A 19,294-nucleotide genomic window follows, 5' to 3' on the forward strand; every position below is an offset into this window, starting at 1 on the left:
ATAATCATTTAAAAGTATAATTGACCGAGGGATATTAACATTTCAATAACATTCATTACATAAATTTAATTTAAAATTCAAAGTTTCGGTCGGTAATATATATTTACAACTTCGTATTCCATGTACCTTATTACAAAATATACGAACATTACGAGACCTATATGTATATGATGAAATCACGTTACTCAAAATGATTAAAATTTCACGTCTCACATTTTCTACAGATTACTAGATTTAAAATTCCATCTTTTTAGATAACCTATCTTATAAGCAATATACTTTTCCCGTTAGTCGAATACTATTATTAAAAACAAATTTATGAAAAAAGCAAATGATTCATAAGCACTGTTTATAAATGTAATAATTCAATACAACTTATGATGCTGTTTGATTTTACATTTGTTTATTAGTACGGTACATTTGAAGGACCTTAAATAATCATAAAATTCTATCGAAATTTATATACGAGGTTATCCATGATACGTTCGTTATCAAAATGATTACACTCACACTTAATGTACATTTATAAACGACAGTTGTGTAACTAAAGCACGTATTAATTGTATATTGAACAGTCAATTTCGACAAACTAGCACGCAAGAAATAAAGATAATTATTTTTCACTGCGAAGCAACAATCGGGAGAAAAATTGAACGCGGTGCATCAAAATTACGGGCGCAGTCTTCGAGCGGTGGCGTGTAAGAACGGAAAGCTAGCCGAATTTTAGTTATTAAGGTAATTTAAGTGTACGTTAATCGTTTCATTATGTCAAGTTAATAATTTTATGAAGGATATTTAACGAGGTTATTATATAAATAATTAATTTCAGACGTCTCAACGATGGATATATTAAAAAACGTATCATCGGCTTTTTGGTCGACTGATGTTTGGTTACCGCCTAATATAACATGGGATGATATTAAACCAAATTCAGAAAACAAATATGCTAACTATCAACATTTAATTTATCCGTTACTTATGGCATTAGTTCTTTTAATAATTAGATTTGCCTTAGAAAGGTAATTATTTTATTCATCCAATGTTACATGTCTTTCCTTTTTATATCAAAATTTTACATCATTGAACATATTCAATTAATCTCTTTTTTTAAAGTATTGTGCTACATGTCTGATATGAATAACATTGCAAATAGTATTTGATGCATTATAACAATACATTCTATATATACATATATGCATATATGAATCACAGAGCAGAGTATGTTAAAAGGTATAGTTTTCAAATTTTAAAAGAACATCAAAGATATAAAAATTCTGTAATTTTGGAACTGTTGAAGATATGTACTTAGTTTTCTGAATGAAGATACAAAATGTATTATTTTATTATTTGTAAGTGACATTGTGTACTGGGTGTTGTTATTTTGTTGGTGTAAAAATTGGACTTAATATTATTTGACTACAACGAGGAACAAAGTTTTAGTGACTTAACATCAGAATACTTTGATTTAATGCTGCATAGTTCCAGTGTTGTATCTTCTCTTGTGTGACTTAATATTATAAAGTTAGATATAGTAACATATGGCTTTGACATATATTTTAAAACAATTATCAAGTCAAAAATTATTTTCACCTGTGTAATTAATTTAATATTATGTACAGTTAATAATTGTAGAGACAAAGAGCATTATAGAAATGAGTACTGCAAAGTGCACCCACAAATTTAAAGTATATTATAGAAATTACTACTTAGCTCGAAACACGATATGGACTTGATATTATTTTTACATTGTTGTACTAAACAATTATTTGATTGTTAGAAACAGTAAAAAATTTGATATAGGAAAGATATATATATCCATATATATAGTTTTTTAAAAATAAGCGATTAAATTTTTGAAAGAGATACTGTTGGATTCTTACATTTTGACATATTTATTATGATGCACAATGTCTTCAGTATTAGGATGAATTTAATTCATTATAATATATATCATAACTGTGTGCAATAGTCATTCATGTTAAATTTTGAAGTAAACAAGAAGTGTTGATATTTTGAAAAGAAAGAGTTCTTTGATTTATGTTTATATGACCTCTTCCCATTCTTCAGGAAGATAGAATGTGATACCAAAGTTTGGGTATCTATTTCTAAATGGTTTTATATATTATATTTAATATTTTATAAATTGTATAAAGTTCTCGAATTGAGAATAGTAATTGATTTATTTTAATTTACATGTTTCATTAATCTTTTGTAGGTATTGCTTTGCACCTTTTGGAAAATCTCTTGGTATAAAAAATACAAGATCAAAAAAAGCAGTACCAAATGAGATATTAGAAAAAGCCTATGTTAATAGAAAATTTAAACATAAACAGGTAAGTTTATTTTGTGACAAACAAAATTTGATAAATAACAACAAAATTTTTATATTTTAATTTGTTTTATTTACATATTGAATTAGCGAAGTAAATTTTTGTAATCAGTTATCTAGAAATTACATTAATAGATATCTTCTTTTTATTCATTTAGTCAGTATAATAACAAAATCATTTACTGTTATTTGGTAAGAAATTTGATGTACATTATATAAATTGTATAGAATTAATAGTGGTATTATCTGTAATTTTTAAATAACAATACTATATGAATATATCGCACATTTATTGAGTTATAAATTATATGTTTAATATTAGGTTCTTGAAACAGATTCATGTAATCTAAATCAAAGTAACTGAGAAATTAAATGTTATGGATTTTTTTGTAATATATGGATATATTTTAAGATCCTGGCACTGGCTAAACAATTAGATTGGTCTGAACGACAAGTAGAAAGGTGGTTGCGATTAAGACGTACTCAGGATAAGCCATCAACTCTTACAAAATTTTGTGAGAACAGGTTAGTCTTTTATTATAAAATATATTTACTATTAAATAATATTTAAATTTGTTTATTTGAAATTTGAAATTATACATTTTAATGTTTAATACAATATTCAATTGTTTTTTTACAGTTGGAGATGTTTATATTATACATATTCCTTTATTTATGGCCTCATTATTTTATGGGATAAGCCATGGTTGTGGGACATTAATTATTGTTATTATGATTATCCATACCATCCAGTTTCCAATGATGTGTGGTGGTATTACATGATATCAATGGCATTTTACTGGTCTCTAAGTTTCTCTCAATTCTTTGATGTGAAAAGAAAAGATTTTTGGCAAATGTTTATTCACCATAAAGCTACCATTATGTTAATGTGTTTCTCATGGGTTGGAAATTTGACTAGAATTGGTTCATTGGTGTTATTAGTGCATGATAGTGCAGATATTTTCCTAGAAGTAAGTAGAACATACATTAAATATTTTATAATCAAATATACATACATTTATATAGTTCTATATCATATATATATGTTTATTTGTATTGTAGGCTGCTAAAATGGCTAAATATGCCAATTACCAGAAATTATGCGATTGCATATTCGTTATATTCACAGTGTTATGGATTATCACGCGTATTGGTGTTTATCCACTTTGGATAATTCATAGGTATGTTTCATTAATTTTAAATAACTTAAAATTAGTTATATTACTTTTCTAAATATATTTTATTATGTATTTTATTATGTAGCACATCGATAAAAGCACCTAAGATAGTACCAATGTTCCCAGCATATTATATTTTCAACTTTTTGTTGATCTTACTACTGTGTCTTCATATAATATGGACGTATTTAATACTTAAAATCGCTTACAACGCATTTTATGCTGGTCAAGTAAGTTATGTTAGATATACAAATTTTATGTTAAATATAATTGTGTAGTATTTTCAATCTCAAATTTTGTATGTAATTTTTTCAGATGGAAGGTGATATTCGTAGCAGTAGCAGTGAAGATGTATCAGATAATTCTATCGATAATACAGCATTAAATAATTCTACAAATTATATTACAAAGCAAAATTCAAGGCAAAAAGTTCATTAACAAATAACATTCTAGAAAAAGTTATCGTATCAGTAATAAGGCAAGAATTCAAATATTAGCCAGGCGCTAATTTATTTCAGTAAATTTAACAGTCCTTACGTTCATCGTATGGTAATTACAAACTTACATTTTGATAAAGTTGTAAAGAGGTCATCTTAGAATTCTGTATTTTGTTCTAATCTTTTGTATCTATTTTTTAAAGCAATTTGGTGCTTTTTATATAATATGAAAGAATCATTTAATGTTCTTCATACATCACATGTTAATGCATTATTCGTAGAAACGTTACACACGAAAGCTCGTATATTGAGAATGTGAATTATTCGTTTTATTAACGATATCGTTTATTTATATGTATTTTATTTAACAACTTAGGAAATCATATTTCTTTTTTTAAATTAAATTCTAATTATTTAGCCAAACAAATAATGGACCAAAGTTTAGAAAGCATTCAATATCTCTAATTTCTTAACCTACCAAAAGTTTAGTGATTGATTATATTAATAATATTTATTTGTTCTCGTACACTTTAAAATGTCAAATGATATCTTAAAACTTGTGAATTAAGGAAATTAATAATAATATTTCTAATAACTTCAACATTTTTTTAATCGATCTCCCCCATTATATATAATTTTCTAAGAATATTTAATTAATTTAATTTTTTAACATAAAAATAATATAGTATTTTCCACATGAAAATAAATGTATTCATCACTGTGTATTAGAAAATGTATTACGACCGCAAAACCTAAATCTTCAATATACTACAAATAAAATTATAATGTAAAAAATGTACAGAATAGTGTGTTAGTATTAAAAAATTAAAGATTTACTATATGTATATACATTCAAATGCAAATATGGTTTTCCTGGGGAAAATGACTACCCATTATAACATTGCATATCGGTAAGCATCATGCTTTGACAAATAATAAAATTTTCGAAAGTACATGCTTACTTTTAAAAGCAAGTTGTTTTATTACCGCCCATTATGTTTCAGAAGAGCAATCCTAGGAACTACATTAGAATATAAGCTAATGTTTTTTATAGTTAAATATTACTTCGAAATTTACATTTATAAAGGAAGTATCATTGTAATTTAATATGTAAAAATGATATAAAAAACAATAACTTATTGTAAATTAATTAAATTTAAAATGTTGAAAGCATTTTAGAAGTCTCATTTTGAAAATTTATATTTTCCCGCGCATTGTCCGGAAATTGTAGCTAACTTGTAGATAAAGTTAATTCCTGTTTTATATCTATAGATAAAGTCAATTTGTAATTATAAGTTCATATCAAAATTTTGTTATTCTTAAATGTGATATTCTTTTTGTAAATAGAAGTAGAGAATTATTGTGAAAGCATTAAAAATATTTGTTATCAAACTTTTCCATTAATTAAGTAATTTGTAATTAAAATTTAAAGTTTAAGGTTTGCAGTAACATCCAAGAGCTTTGTGAATTCTTCTTTCTTAAATAAATGCAACCATACGCATATTGCGACAACAACGTCTTCTTTTTGCTTCCATCGGTAATTTTTTACTAGCGCCATTTATCCGCAGTTTTTCGTTTGAATAATTCTAAGCGTTTAGATGGTACTAGTGGTGTATTTCGAGACTCTATCCGCGAAACTTTGAAATACACGTAATAATAAGACTTTCAAAATACTTCTAAATTTTTAACTTAGTTATTACCTTTTATACCTTTTAGTATATTAAATCACCGCGGAATTTTTATAATAAATGTAAGAATATAAAATTTAACAAAACACAAATCTTAACTTATGTTCTCATGTGGTACGCAGAATAATCTTTCCGAATTGTAAAATTACATAATAGAACAGCTTGTTTTTAAAAGTAAGCGTGTACTTGCGTAAATTTTTGAATTTATCGATTTCAAAAATATCTTTTGTAAATGAGACATAAGGCGTGCCAACACGTGGATGTTACTACGGGTGGTAGGACCTGTCCGGCTTGACTGCCATTTTCCCCTGGGAAGCCAGTTTCCACTTCATTGTACCGCGAGGTATCAAGCATAAGAGATTGTATACACAGTGAATTTTCTGGTTGCCTTACACGATGTGATGTTTATTTCAAATATATTATTTACTTGATTTATTAGGTTAATCGTTACTTGTACAAGAAAAGTAAATATAAAAAAAAACATTTTTGTTATGAATTGTAACAATTCTATATAGATACAGATACAAGTATTACTTGATGCTACACATGACTTTTTATTAAACATACAAAATAATGTCAAATGCAATAAGCGGAAAGAATTTGTTACGACCCACTGGATTACAGTGTAAAAATCTCCAAGAGTATTTGAAATCACGTCCACCAGAAATATTAAATAAACTGTATCATAATCCTCCAATTTGTTTGGCTGTGTTTCGCGAACTGCCAGTAATTGCAAAACATTATGTTATGCGTTTATTGTTTGTCGAACAACCAGTGCCTCAAGCAGTTATTGCTTCTTGGTGTTCTAAACTACACTTTGAAGAACATCAGAAGGTAGTTTCAATCTTAAATGAATTGAATGTGTGGAAAGAAGCATCGATACCAGGTGGATTACCTGGATGGATTCTAAATACTACATTTAAAAAAAACTTGAAAATTGTTCTCTTGGGAGGTGGAAAACCATGGACAATGTCAAATCAATTAGAAACCGATAGTAAACCTAGAGACGTTGCATTCTTAGATTCATATGCATTAGAAAGGTGGGAATGTGTTTTACATTACATGGTTGGTTCACAACAGCAAGAAGGTAATTTATTTTAATCCAAAGAAAATATATTTTAGAATATAACATGGTACATATATTTTATTCTTAAAATAAATTGTATCACAGGTATATCAGCTGATGCTGTTAGAATTCTTTTACATGCTGGATTAATGAAACGAGATGAAGCTGATGGAAGTCCGGTTATTACACAAGCAGGTTTTCAATTTTTACTATTGGAAACTGCATCACAGGTATTTCAATATTATAATATTAATAATTTGTATTGATTTTTTTAAACATACATCTATTACAAATGTGTTGCAGGTGTGGTATTTTATTTTACAATACTTAGATACAATAGAAGCTAGAGGACTTGATTTAGTTGAGTGCCTTACCTTTCTCTTTCAACTAAATTTTTCAACACTTGGTAAAGATTATAGTACAGAAGGAATGTCTGAGGGTCTGTTAACATTTCTACAACATTTACGAGAATTTGGTCTTGTTTATCAACGAAAACGAAAAGCTGGAAGGTAAAATGTTAAGTATTTTAAATAAAATATAATTAAATAAAATTACTTGATATAGGCTGTACTTATATTTCTTGTATACCTTTAGATTTTACCCTACAAGGCTAGCACTAAATATTGCAACTGGACAAAACAAACCATTATCTAGAGATCCAGATAAAGAGGGATATATTGTTGTTGAAACAAATTACAGAGTGTATGCTTATACAAATTCCAATTTACAAGTTGCCTTACTTGGTCTGTTTTGTGAAATGCTATACAGGTATATTTAAAAATATCAAAATATATGTTTTGCATAATAATTGTACAAAACGTTTATTTAAAACTTCTGTGTATAGATTCCCGAATTTAGTTGTATCAATATTAACAAGAGATTCAGTACGTCAAGCCTTAAAGAGTGGAATTACAGCTTCACAAATCGTCGGGTATGTTTTATAAAATAATTTTTGTTGATAACATATATTTTAAAATATGAAATAAAACAGTTAATTTGTATTTTGCTATATTAACAGTTATTTGCAGCAACATGCTCATAGTAAAATGATAGAAGCAGGCCCTCCAGTTTTACCTCCTACTATAGTAGATCAAATTAAATTGTGGGAAAATGAAAGGAATAGATTTATATTTAGCGAAGGAGTATTATATAGTCAGTTTCTGTCCCAAACTGACTTTGAAGTACTTAGAGATCATGCTCTTTCTACAGGAGTACTAATTTGGCAAAGTGAAAGGTATGAATGTAGAATCAAAGAGCTTCAGTTTTAAAAGTTGCAGTATTTAATTATTTATTTTTCTTGTTTAGGAAACGAACTATGGTAGTTACAAAAGCAGGCCATGATGATGTAAAAAAGTTCTGGAAACGATATTCTAAAGGCTCCAGTTAGTACATTAAGGATGTTTAGAAATTACATTATAGAATCATCATTTAAGAACAATCTATAGTAAAATTTCATCCTCAATTATGTATTTTTTCAATTCCAATATTTGTATAATACGTAACTTATTAAATACAATGTAAGTTAAGTATTTTAGTTTCAATGTGAGATCCAAATCAATAATTTTACATAAGAAATAAAGTGAACTTGTTTCTTAATATTTTAAAAAGAAAGTGATGATTTTATTTTCATTATTATACGTTCTAATATTTCCAATGTATAATCATTAATTTATTTTTATAATTTAATTTGCAATTTAATTCAAATCCCACAAAAAATATTTAAGATATTCTATGATTTATAATATAATATTTACTTATTGCAATTTTCTTTAGAATGAGAAGTATAATACAATACAAAGATGAATCACAACTTCTATGTATTTAACAAAAATAAAATGTTTACCTTTGTTATAGAATGTTTAAATATCAGTCCCAAATATTAGATGATAAAAGAGCTTGTTGTCAGCGCTGTGGTGCTGCTTTTGGTTTTGGCATTTTAGATAGTAAACCTTGAATTTCTTTTTTTTCATCATACGTTTTCCACAGTTCATATAAATTAATAATATAACGTGCAATTTCTTGAATTTTTTCCATATCAGCATTTAGTTCAGCAAACCATGACTTTAAATCCTTTTGTAGTATAACACAAGCTATTTGTAAACATCCTACAAATATTTTGGTTAATATGCAATATTTATAATATAAAGTTGTTATTATATTCATTTAAAAAGTTCTTACCAATAGCAATTTGATATGGTGGGTAAAGTAAACAAACATCTGTTCGTAAACTGTCATTAATTATACGCCAAGCAAGCGTCAATAATTGTTCATCAGGTCCTACATCTTGAATAAGAGTTAATAAAGGACGATATGGCTGATATACTATTAAACAACAATCTAAATGTTCCAAAAGATAAAATTCACATTCTAAAATATGATTTGTACGATAAGGAAATTCCTGAGAATATGCATAATTGAATTTTGTTTTTACTGAAAAAAATATTAAATGGATTAATGTATATCTCTGATACAATTTATCAAGTAAAGTATATACAAATAACTGCTTACCTACAGTCTGACATGTTGTAACTAATCTGTGACTAGAAATAACTCCAAATTCTTCTACTTTGGAAGCTAAGAAAACCGATGTAGGTGCAAGTAATAAAGGATCTATACATTTTAAACTGTTGCGAGCATAAAATCTTTTAAAATAAACTGTTGCTGTAGCTATTACTTGCTGTCTCAGTTTCAATTGTTCACCTAATACTTGTATCACTAAAACAGTACACAAGATTATTATACATATTATTTGGTAAAAGAATTACTAAATTATCAAATTGCCTGATAAAATATTTAACTCACGATTGGAAAAAAAGATAAACAATTTCTGATATTCCTCTTCAGTTAAAATAGAAAGATCATGTTGCCGTTCTCGTACTAGATCTTGTTTATCTAAAAGCCATTGTTGACTAAAAACATATGATACTTCATTATTTTGTATGATAAAGGCATAGATGAAAGTATGATGAAGGAAAATCTTACTGATGTGAACTCTGCCAAAAATTACCAGCCATATTATTGTCAAATTAACTGTCGCAAGAATGAAGAAATCTCGCACCGCTTTAGGCGCTTCTCGATTATTTCCAAATTCTGGAATATTCTGTTCTGCATCTGTTCATTTGTTTTTTCTCTATTTTGACCATTACAATTTAATTAAATTTAGTAGAAATTTTCCTATTGTCGATACTTTTTCGCGGTTAATTATACAGTTTAAATTTATGTTTTCTACAACAAATATAATATTTTGTGTGTTCGAAAATTTGCCAATCTTGAAGATTCAAAGACGACATTAATTACTAGATACAAGAAATTTTCTTCTTTATCGGCCGTATTTTTAAAACTTCCTATGTTTCCAACAATGCTATTTGTTAATAATCAGCATGCAATGAATTAGAACATGGAATAGTAACTTTTTAGTAACCGGAAGTGAATAATAGAATGCTTTTCTGAACAGATGCAACGCCGTAAAAATAAAAAAGCTTCAATATCTAAATATGAATAATGAACTTACGGAACTTCGTTGAAATTTCCATGATAAAAAGTTCTTTGTATAGTGTACACGTTATAAGAATAGATTAAAAAAAGAAAAGTGTTTCTTTTATGAGTAGGAAGATAAGGACGTAGTTAACTTTTATGAATTACTGGTTATAGTTATTCTAATATTTGTAAGACAATGATTGAAAAACTCTTTAATCTTTAAATTGTCTAATTTTAAATTGCGTGCAGCATTACATTGCAACGTTAATTCAGCCTTCATAAATATCTGTAACACAGACTAATTAAAGTATAATAGTTTTTATGAAAATATGCGTCATTATCGATTTATACCTGCTATTTAATATCAGTCGAATAAGTATTGGAAAATAAGTATTCCAAGTTCATGGACGTATTTAAATAAGGATACGTGAGCTGATAAAAGTATCCCAGTCGATACAGTTTCATATAAAGCAATTAGAGCATTATTAATTGTTAAACAAATATACATGTGACATAAAATTTAAATACACTTATTGTGCTAAAATACTTTAGCATAAAATATGTTATAAAAGAGACATTTTATAAAATATATCAAATTATAACAAAATTGTTATAATAATTATTATAACAATATAATATACATTATAATATACATTATATTATTATAGGGTTATGGTAAATTCAAGTAAACTGTTCACCATAAAAATAGCGTTTTATTATTAACTCTAAAGTTCCAAAGTTTCAAACTTCGAAATTAAAAAAATTTTAAGTTAAAAAATTCTGAAGTTATATTATTAAAGTTTTAAAATTTCAAAGTTTCAAAATTCGAAAATACAAAATTTCAAAAAGTTTCAAGGTCCCGAAGTTGTACAGTTCAAAAATGTCAAAGTCGCAAGTTTCAAAATTTCGAAAGTTTGAAAGTTGAAAAATTAAAAAATTCCAGTCCAACTTTCGAAAATGATTTTCGCGATCCACTCGCTTATAATAAATATTTTAAACAAAAGGGGATGAATACAAAAAATATAGCTGTAATGCATAAAAAATTTGTATTTCAGCGTGATGCACGAGTAGATCGGGACCCACACTTTGGGAATCTCTGCTCCAAAGGTTAACAAGACTGTATGGGCAGCATCGATGAATGAATCCTGTTGCGCAGACCGACCGGTAGCTTTCATTGTAAAAGCGTCGATAGCTACTGTATAGTCAGTCCAGGCTTGCGGGGTGAACCTCGATGCACGAGTTTGGTCAACTGCTTTTTTTCCTTGATTTTGATTGCGGATTACAACCGGTGAAATTGCACGGTACTAATTATTTTCGAGTACGGTTAATTGATGCTCTAATCGAGAATGGTGTATCGAGAAACATGCAAAAGAAGAGATGTTTTCGAAACGAAAGCAACGGTCGGTAAAACCTAAAGGGAGCAGGCGTGGACCGTGGGTTCGAGTCGGGCGTGGGGATGAACTCTACGGGGAATGCGAGAGGGAGGAGGACTGGGGCGCTTCCTGTGGTTGGCACTAGCCTAAAAAAGCTCCATAAACAGAATCGCAGCCGAATGTCTTTTCAATGCAACGAAAATGGTGAAGTGTGGGAAAAAGTGGGCATTGAGTAAAGGCTTCGACAGCTCGAACCATGACAGAGGCGTCAGAGGAGTAAGTAGCATTATAATGCCTATGGTGCTTACTGACGATTCTTCCACTCGGAAACCTGAAATGTCCGTGACTATGGCTTAGCTCTTGTGCTCTCTTTGATATCGTGCTCGTAATGTAGCACCTGACAGTTCAGTCTGACCTCGTCCTTACATATTCTCCTGTCAACGTTTTCGACACCTGCATATTAATCAACTTGTTTCAAATTCCTGGCGTTTCGCTCGCTCTTACAAATAATCCTCCTCCTCTGTGAGACGTGTCATGTTCGCTGAACGTCGGTAAAAATTTTAACGAGCAAATGTACGATTTCGGTTGAGGTGTTGGTGTGTTATCCTGTGTGTGTGTAGGGGTGACCGTTCATTCATTAAATCGATGTCAGCGCGTAACATCTGCTATCTCGTTGTATATAACAATGATTCTTCGCTTTCACGTACTTGTCGGTCTTGTGTGTTTTCCGATTTTCGTTTAAAAAATTTCTTATGCTGATTTGACATCATTTTTATTGAGTATGTATAAAATTGAAATTAAAATAAATTATGAATTTGTTTTGCCTTGCATTAAATAATAAATAATTTGCTTTTGCGTTAAGCTTTAAATACTTTCTTAAATTAGTCAAATAAATGTATATTGTTATAAAAGGATATACCAGTATTTATAACATTAATTTGCTGATATTTTATTTATAGTGGTAACTATCTAGTAAGGGTTTGTGCCCAAGTGATGACAAGAGATGATAGTTCAGGTTGTTGGGTTCCTGTAAATGGCGGTGGTTTGGCAAATGTTTCTGTTAGACGAAGAGCAACTTCTTCGGGTGGGCATCAGCCTAATAATACCAATGGAGCTGATATTTCTGCTACGACTGCCTCTTCTACCAACTCTACACACTCTGTATCGGGTACAGCTGTCAATACCCAAAATCATGGATCTTCTAGTAGTTCCCCACCTGGTGCGACTAAGAAGAGGCACGAGTATCTTATTTATGGGAAACGCAACGCTGATCAAGCAGTAATAAATTTTACTTCATGACTTTAAGATTTTATTAACTGATTGTTATAAGTTCTCATATAACATTATTTTCAATAGGTTGTTCTTAGCTGTACAATTAAAAAAGATTTTCAATATAATAAGGTAATGCCAACCTTTCATCACTGGAGAACTGGGGAGAAAAAGTTTGGACTGACGTTTCAAACAGCTGCGGATGCAAGAGCTTTTGATAAAGGTGTCCGTACAGCTGTTGAAGAATTGTTAGAAGGTACAGTTATTGTTTCAGTTATAATTTTTTTTTTATTCTTAGTTTAAAGTTTTAGATAATAAGAGTATAATAAAATAAATAATCCTTGATACATTTCATTTTATATTTCATTAACTTACTTGCATTTTCCTGCTACTTTTTGTGGAATCTATAAACGGTAAGAATTTCGCATTTTTTTTCTATTTTATTCTATTGTTACATTGTGATACTTTTTTTATATATAGTTTACTGACAAAATTTTGTTTATTACAGGATTGACCAATTCATCATTATGCGGCAATACATCAGATGCTGGTGATGAAGATGTTTTTATGGTATGTATTAAAAAAAGCTAATAGATTATAATAATGTGTGTAAAGTTAAATTCATTTTGTAGACCTTGAATTTACCTGTGGAACCACCAGAACCACGTCCATCATCGGATACACCCCATGGAATAGTTAGAGTGCCCAAATATCATTCCCAGTGTTCAGATCTTCCTGATTCACAGAAACCTATTCATTATATCGGTGGACCATCTATAAAAGTGCCACCGTCTCAACATCCTCTAGCATCGTCTGAAGATGTTGGATCAGATAACTATCCTTATGTGCAGCTCACGACGCTTAATCACGAATATTTATATCCCATCATTGGTGATCATAAAGGAGATCGGTTAAATAGACATAATACTAGCAGTTCTTTGAAGAAACCGGATATCATAGAATCTCAGCCCACAAAAAATACTATGAAACGTAATGTTCGATTACGATGTAAACATTGCCAAGAGCTGTATACGGAACAGCACAATCCTAGAGGATCTTGCGAGTATGCTCCTGATCCTATCAAACGGGGAATCGCAAAAGTTTCATGTTTATCTTGTGCTCAGGGCATGTTGTACCACTGTATGAGTGATGCTGAAGGCGATTTTTCTCAGAATCCTTGCAGGTGAGTACTTTTATTTAATTATTTAAAAACTATTTTCCAAGATTTACAGTAAACAATATTCAGCATGTAGATTTCTAATATTTATAATGTATTCGATAATCGAATCTGTTACTTTTTACTTTTGGGCATTGTTATACTGATAGTATAACCGAGAATACATTATAAATGGATATTAAATTGTGCAGTTGTAGCACAGAAGAAGGATGTGGACGGAGGTGGTTTGGTTTGGCGTTATTATCACTGATCGTTCCTTGCTTGTGGATTTATCCTCCATTAAGAGCTGTTCATTGGTGTGGCACGTCCTGCGGAATGTGTGGAGGACGTCACCATCCGATGGAATAACTGGAGGAACCCTTTGATATCTCTGCTCCATACTCAGTCGGATCGGCCAATTTTTCTTCATCGCGTGGCGCCGTGGCCAACGTGTATGAATGTCACGATCTGAGTATGGGTCGTTGTCAGAGGTATCAAAGGGGTAGACAACTTCCAGTACATGCACTTATCCATCAGCGTCATCTTTGAAATAATAATTTGTTTGAGAAAACGAAAAAAAAACACAAAAAAAAAAGAAAAAAAACATGAACACAAATTATCGCATTTAGCCCTGATACCATGTATATTCCATACATTTTGTATATTTTATTAGCAAAATGCATTATTTAGTCACATCTGTACATTGAACAATTTCAAAATGGACGTTGTTTAGTATTTACTCTGAATGATTGGTCCATGAACATTATTTGGACTGACCAACTATTTGTGATACATTGTGCACACTGTGAGAATTCAGTCGAGAAACGAGACATAATTTGTTATTCCCAGTTTGAAAGCTAGTTTTTGCCTCGTACGAAGCTGTTAAAGTGAAAATGATAAAGGTACTGTTTGCTATATCATCGTAAGATTCAATTTTGCTGCGATTGTCGAACAAGAGAGCATAGAAAATTAAAAATTTTCTTTTTATTATAAAAAAATTATATATATTATTTATTTTAGTGCTTTCTTGTGCTTTGAATTTGATCTTATAATAATGAGATTTTACTATTGTAGGATACATTATTTCGATTCTTACTTCCTTTTTCTATTACGTTTTGTATAATATATATTTATATATATATATGTATACACACATTAAACCCAGTGCTGACAATATTTGTCTTATAGTTCTGTAGTTTTTTGTATAATTTATTTTGGAAGAAATAATCTGAATTAATTTGATGTCAATTGCAAAATATGCAAAATGTATGTTTTTGCATTGAAGTTTACGATATTTAAAAAAAAAATCGTAAAGGTTCGTAATCTTCTTTAATAATTAGCACAAACTGGTTAACAGAAGCTGTTTGCACTTTCATAAATAAGTATCAAAATTAATGTTAACTACTGCATTATAATTTAAAAAAAGAATCATACGGTCATTCAGAAATGAAAGTGAATGTTTTGTAGTAAATAATTTTCTTATTATTAAGCGCCACTTTGTTTTTAAGGTCCTTTTATACTGTGCTCTTTGTATTTACAAAATATCATTAATATTTATATAGTTGGTTATTTGTTAAATGGAATTTCGCATGCTACTATGTTGGCACAAACACTAAATAATATCAGTATTTACTAGTACGGTACTTCTAGTACTATCAATTTTATTGTTACTCCATGAACAATGAACATAAGTTCAAAAAACTGTTATTAAATAGTGGAATGAATTTTCAATTTGACGCTAAATGATAAAATGAGATAAATGTATCTACACCGAATAATTTCATAAAAATTTGTTTCTTTGCTTTTTATTGGATGCCATGGATCGTTTGCAGATATAAATCTTTATTTTATCATGTATTATAGTCTTGTAATATATGTATTTGGTATTGATAAGAAAATTCTAATTTACCATTATATTGGTACTATTAATTATTTTTCTAATTGTACCAGTAATTAGTAGATACTTCTTTTTATTCTATGTATTCTACGATATTTGAATAATACATATACCATTTAAATATTTAGAAAATTAATATTTTTGCAAGAGGAATGCAGTTGGTTTTTAGCAATAATTGCTTATTGCATATTTTTGATCATTATTCAGCTTCACAATACATGATTTTAAAGTTTTATGAGCTTAAAGGATCTAAAGTTTTTAAATTTCAATTGAGATAATAATTAATTTTAAATTAATTAAAATACTATGAATAATTAAGTGTAATGTAAAAATATAGTTGTTTTCTTGCTCATTATACACGACCACAAATATCAATTCAGGAGATTTAATAACAATTTTCAATCAATGCTTTTAAGATGAAATGGTAGATAGACCCAATGATCGTGTTATACATGTTGTAGAAAATTTTTACCTTATTTTTAAAATAACATTTATGGTAAATAGATGGTAAAGTCAGACTTAGCTTTGGGACAACAAAATAAATTGTTGGATGGCTTGATCAACAGAACTTCTGCAGACATTTAGTTATTAAAAAAAAAGAACATGAAATATTTTATAAATGTACATAAGGTGATGGAAGATAAGAATTCATTATTATTGTTTGATAACTTTTAATTATGCCTTATGTTTCTAGTCCAGTAATAAGATAGTAACAATCTATTTTTAGTTCATTGTTTAATTCAAACTAACTTTTTGTATCAAAATTTTTTTATGCTTGAAATTTAAATGATTAGGGTTTTCTACATCCATGCAGAAGATATAATTTCATTAAATATTTTACCTATTCAGTTTCAAATATACATGTTCCAACATACATTCATTATAAATAATGCCACTCAGGATTTACTTTTACAAAAGTTCTTTAACACTGTCTAACATTGTAAATTTTCAGAATTATTTTAAAATTTATCAAGTATGTATATATTAAATTGTTTACTGCCATAGAGATCGACAACGTAATTTCGAACAAATTTTTTTATCTTTATCGATTCACAGTATTCCACTGAAACTTGTAGACAGTTTATTTCTGTATAATATTTAATTAAATATTATAACCCGTTTTTAATTGCGAATAAGTACAAAAAATTATTTTTCAATAAGTCCGTTGTGATGCCTCATACCAAATGAGAAATATACATGTAATCATCTTCACAGATGTAGTTTTGTATGACATTGTATGAGTGAGAGAGTGTACTTCTATTTAAATTCTTTTAATTATGAAGTATGAATGTAGAATGCGATTGATCTGAGATATTACAACGTGTCTATAATTATAGTGATCAATAATGAACAGAAAATATAAATAAATATAGTTTGTATGATAATTATATGACAATGTTGGTGATAATAATTATCGACACAGAGACAAGTGTGTGGATGCATCAATAAAAGTGCAAGTTTGCGTACGCGTATACGAGTTGATGAACGCGGGAAAGTATGTACATTTAGAGAATAGGTATACACGAAATTATTGTGAATGTTGTCAAACTGGGAAAAAAATGTATAATGGTGCCTGCCAGAAGTGGAGAAACGTGCAAACACATTAGTGGCAGCGCTCACACGCGATCAGTTTGTGAAAAAAACTTATAGGATATTTTCACTAATAATGTAAATGCTGCAAAGCTATCAAATACAATTTTAATTCACAGATTCATTATATCATAAATGTTTAAATCTTGTATCATTGTAATTAAAAATATGTATTATAATCTAAATGTATAAGAAATAAATATATTGTACCATGACAAAATGTCATATAAAACAAGTTTGTTGTTCCAAATGTTTATGAAATATATTATAATACTTTCTGAGAACATAATGTTTCCCTAAATTATCAATTATTAAAGATATCAACAGTGTAGTGTAATATTTGCTTTATATTACACTTAGATCTTTTGCTTAATATGATAAAGTCTTACAATTTTGTTATATAGCATGTAAACAAAGTATGTACATCTTAATTGAGCTACAAGGCAACAAATTGTTAATGCGGAGCTGGTGTATGACCATCCACATAGAAATTTCTTGTTCCTTTTGGTATCTGCAGTTCTATACCATCCAGTTCTTTAGTTAATATAATTTGACAACCTGAAAGTATAGATTTATATTTATGACAGTTTATAGAACTAATTTAAAACATAGACATAAATATTCATGTTTATACCTAATCTTGAATTCTCTTTCAAAAATGGTGCTAAATCTAACAAATCCTCCTCTTTTTCTTCAGATGGTGGAAGTTTATCCATATAATCAGAGTGCACATATACATGACAAGTACTACAAGCAAGAGATGCTTCACATGCACCTTCTAGTTCTATTCCATATCTATGAGCCAGATATAATATATTATCACCAATTTTCCCCTTTACAGGTATTTTATTCCCGGTTTTGTCAATAAAAGTTACATTTACTCTAAAATATAATAAGTCAGATGAATGGTGATATAGGTAATATTAAAATTTAGTGTAATTTCAATATGATATAGCTTCATATTTGTATATATAATAATATTTCAATTTTACCTACATATCGGCTTCTGACTTTGGATCTTGCATTTCATATTCTCCATGGGAACAACCTAAAAAGCATACATCGTTAACGAAAAATGAATGTTTCAGTTTATATTTTTAACAACTAATATTTTCAAAACTACATTTACATTTTGACATATGGATGTCATGATTTAGTATCATCAATTGATACATTGGTAAAAGTGATTTTCTTATCACGTGCTTCCATGACGAAGGTCTCCAAACAAATGTCATCTTTTACTTTCGATTTAATTTTAATTTTCTCACTACTGTTATGATAAGATAGCACACATGTTACAAACAAATCCTTTCATTTCGATGAATATATAAGACGAAGGTCAGAAACTCAACCTTCATCATTGATAAAAATGTTGTGAATGGTTTCGTAAATAAACAATGTTACCCTCTATTTCACTAGAAAATATAACTAGTTGATGCAGTTATAGAGTCTAGGGAAATTTTTAACCACGGGTACGAAGCATTTCTATAGTCTGCTTCTTCGTAGTCATATACGTGATGAGAAAAAAATAAACGAGCCCACATTATTTGCCAATAAATGTCCAAATTTTTAAACTTTATATACTAAAGAGAGATGCAGACATTTGAAAATTTGAGGCTTCGGAAATTTGGATACTTGGGTACTTGGAAACTTTATAAATTATAAAAAATTATATATCAAGAAACTTTTTTCACAGCTTATATACTTTTGGCATTACGATCACCATAGAAACGCATGCGCGTTGTCATAGATCATAGAATATGTAGAAACGAATACAGTAAAAAGAACGAACACCTGACTTTCAATTATTATATTCTGTTTTGGAATATTAATT

General features: G+C 28.8%; 5 protein-coding genes across 16 annotated transcripts in view; 3 read left to right on the plus strand and 2 right to left on the minus strand.

The window, feature by feature from the left end:
* The first annotated feature begins 547 nt into the window (after positions 1 to 547).
* Positions 548 to 4,914, plus strand: schlank (ceramide synthase schlank). Of its 3 annotated transcripts, none has more exons than XM_012281833.2 (8): positions 548 to 746; positions 830 to 1,019; positions 2,216 to 2,333; positions 2,742 to 2,854; positions 2,970 to 3,300; positions 3,392 to 3,510; positions 3,593 to 3,737; positions 3,823 to 4,914. In XM_012281833.2, exons 2-8 carry the CDS (start codon positions 841 to 843, stop codon positions 3,943 to 3,945), a joined length of 1,128 nt encoding a protein of 375 aa, XP_012137223.1. In that variant the 5' UTR covers positions 548 to 746; positions 830 to 840; the 3' UTR covers positions 3,946 to 4,914. The 3 variants fall into 3 exon arrangements, with proteins under 3 accessions (XP_012137223.1, XP_003701825.1, XP_012137224.1); XM_003701777.3 differs by having other exon boundaries at positions 549 to 735; XM_012281834.2 differs by lacking the exons at positions 548 to 746; positions 830 to 1,019 and adding an exon at positions 1,303 to 1,349.
* A 1,291-nt stretch (positions 4,915 to 6,205) lies between these two features.
* mrn (general transcription factor IIH subunit 4 marionette) lies at positions 6,206 to 8,309 on the plus strand. Its single transcript, XM_003701772.3, has 7 exons — positions 6,206 to 6,719; positions 6,804 to 6,928; positions 7,002 to 7,207; positions 7,293 to 7,466; positions 7,543 to 7,629; positions 7,717 to 7,932; positions 8,004 to 8,309. Exons 1-7 carry the CDS (start codon positions 6,206 to 6,208, stop codon positions 8,083 to 8,085), a joined length of 1,404 nt encoding a protein of 467 aa, XP_003701820.1. The 3' UTR covers positions 8,086 to 8,309.
* On the minus strand, positions 7,961 to 9,975 carry CycC (cyclin C). Of its 2 annotated transcripts, XR_001095412.2 has the most exons (6): positions 9,681 to 9,975; positions 9,501 to 9,607; positions 9,207 to 9,413; positions 8,877 to 9,128; positions 8,542 to 8,803; positions 7,961 to 8,137 (listed from the first exon to the last, which is right to left on the minus strand). XR_001095412.2 is itself a non-coding variant. In XM_003701805.3 (5 exons), the coding sequence occupies exons 1-5, from the start codon at positions 9,710 to 9,712 to the stop codon at positions 8,601 to 8,603; spliced, it is 801 nt and encodes a 266-aa protein (XP_003701853.1). In that variant the 5' UTR covers positions 9,713 to 9,975; the 3' UTR covers positions 7,961 to 8,600. The 2 variants fall into 2 exon arrangements, 1 of the variants encoding a protein (XP_003701853.1); XM_003701805.3 differs by having other exon boundaries at positions 7,961 to 8,803.
* Positions 9,976 to 11,253: 1,278 nt separating this feature from the next.
* Positions 11,254 to 17,695, plus strand: Spred (Sprouty-related protein with EVH-1 domain). 6 transcript variants are annotated; one of them, XM_076530715.1, is made up of 6 exons: positions 11,254 to 11,824; positions 12,508 to 12,826; positions 12,950 to 13,073; positions 13,362 to 13,387; positions 13,450 to 14,000; positions 14,186 to 17,695. In XM_076530715.1, the coding sequence occupies exons 1-6, from the start codon at positions 11,805 to 11,807 to the stop codon at positions 14,340 to 14,342; spliced, it is 1,197 nt and encodes a 398-aa protein (XP_076386830.1). In that variant the 5' UTR covers positions 11,254 to 11,804; the 3' UTR covers positions 14,343 to 17,695. The 6 variants fall into 6 exon arrangements, with proteins under 6 accessions (XP_076386830.1, XP_076386831.1, XP_012137210.1 ...); XM_076530716.1 differs by having other exon boundaries at positions 11,255 to 11,824; positions 12,905 to 13,073; positions 13,326 to 13,387; positions 14,144 to 14,236; XM_012281820.2 differs by having other exon boundaries at positions 11,260 to 11,824; positions 13,326 to 13,387.
* Positions 13,432 to 19,294, minus strand: part of LOC105663855 (semaphorin-1A-like) — a 488,866-nt gene continuing 483,003 nt past the window's right edge. The window contains exons 14-16 of one of the 4 annotated variants that reach the window (XM_076530709.1): positions 18,457 to 18,508; positions 18,095 to 18,255; positions 13,432 to 18,018 (exon numbers count right to left, since the gene is read on the minus strand). In XM_076530709.1, coding sequence (XP_076386824.1) covers positions 17,915 to 18,018; positions 18,095 to 18,255; positions 18,457 to 18,508 — 317 coding nt within the window. In that variant the 3' untranslated portion in view covers positions 13,432 to 17,914. Of the gene's footprint in view, positions 18,019 to 18,094; positions 18,343 to 18,452; positions 18,509 to 19,294 lie in introns of those variants that run through there. The other 3 variants (XM_076530708.1, XM_076530714.1, XM_076530713.1) reach the window with 3 other exon arrangements.

Source organism: Megachile rotundata, chromosome 4 (assembly GCF_050947335.1).
Source record: "Megachile rotundata isolate GNS110a chromosome 4, iyMegRotu1, whole genome shotgun sequence".
Classification (NCBI taxonomy): domain Eukaryota; kingdom Metazoa; phylum Arthropoda; class Insecta; order Hymenoptera; family Megachilidae; genus Megachile; species Megachile rotundata.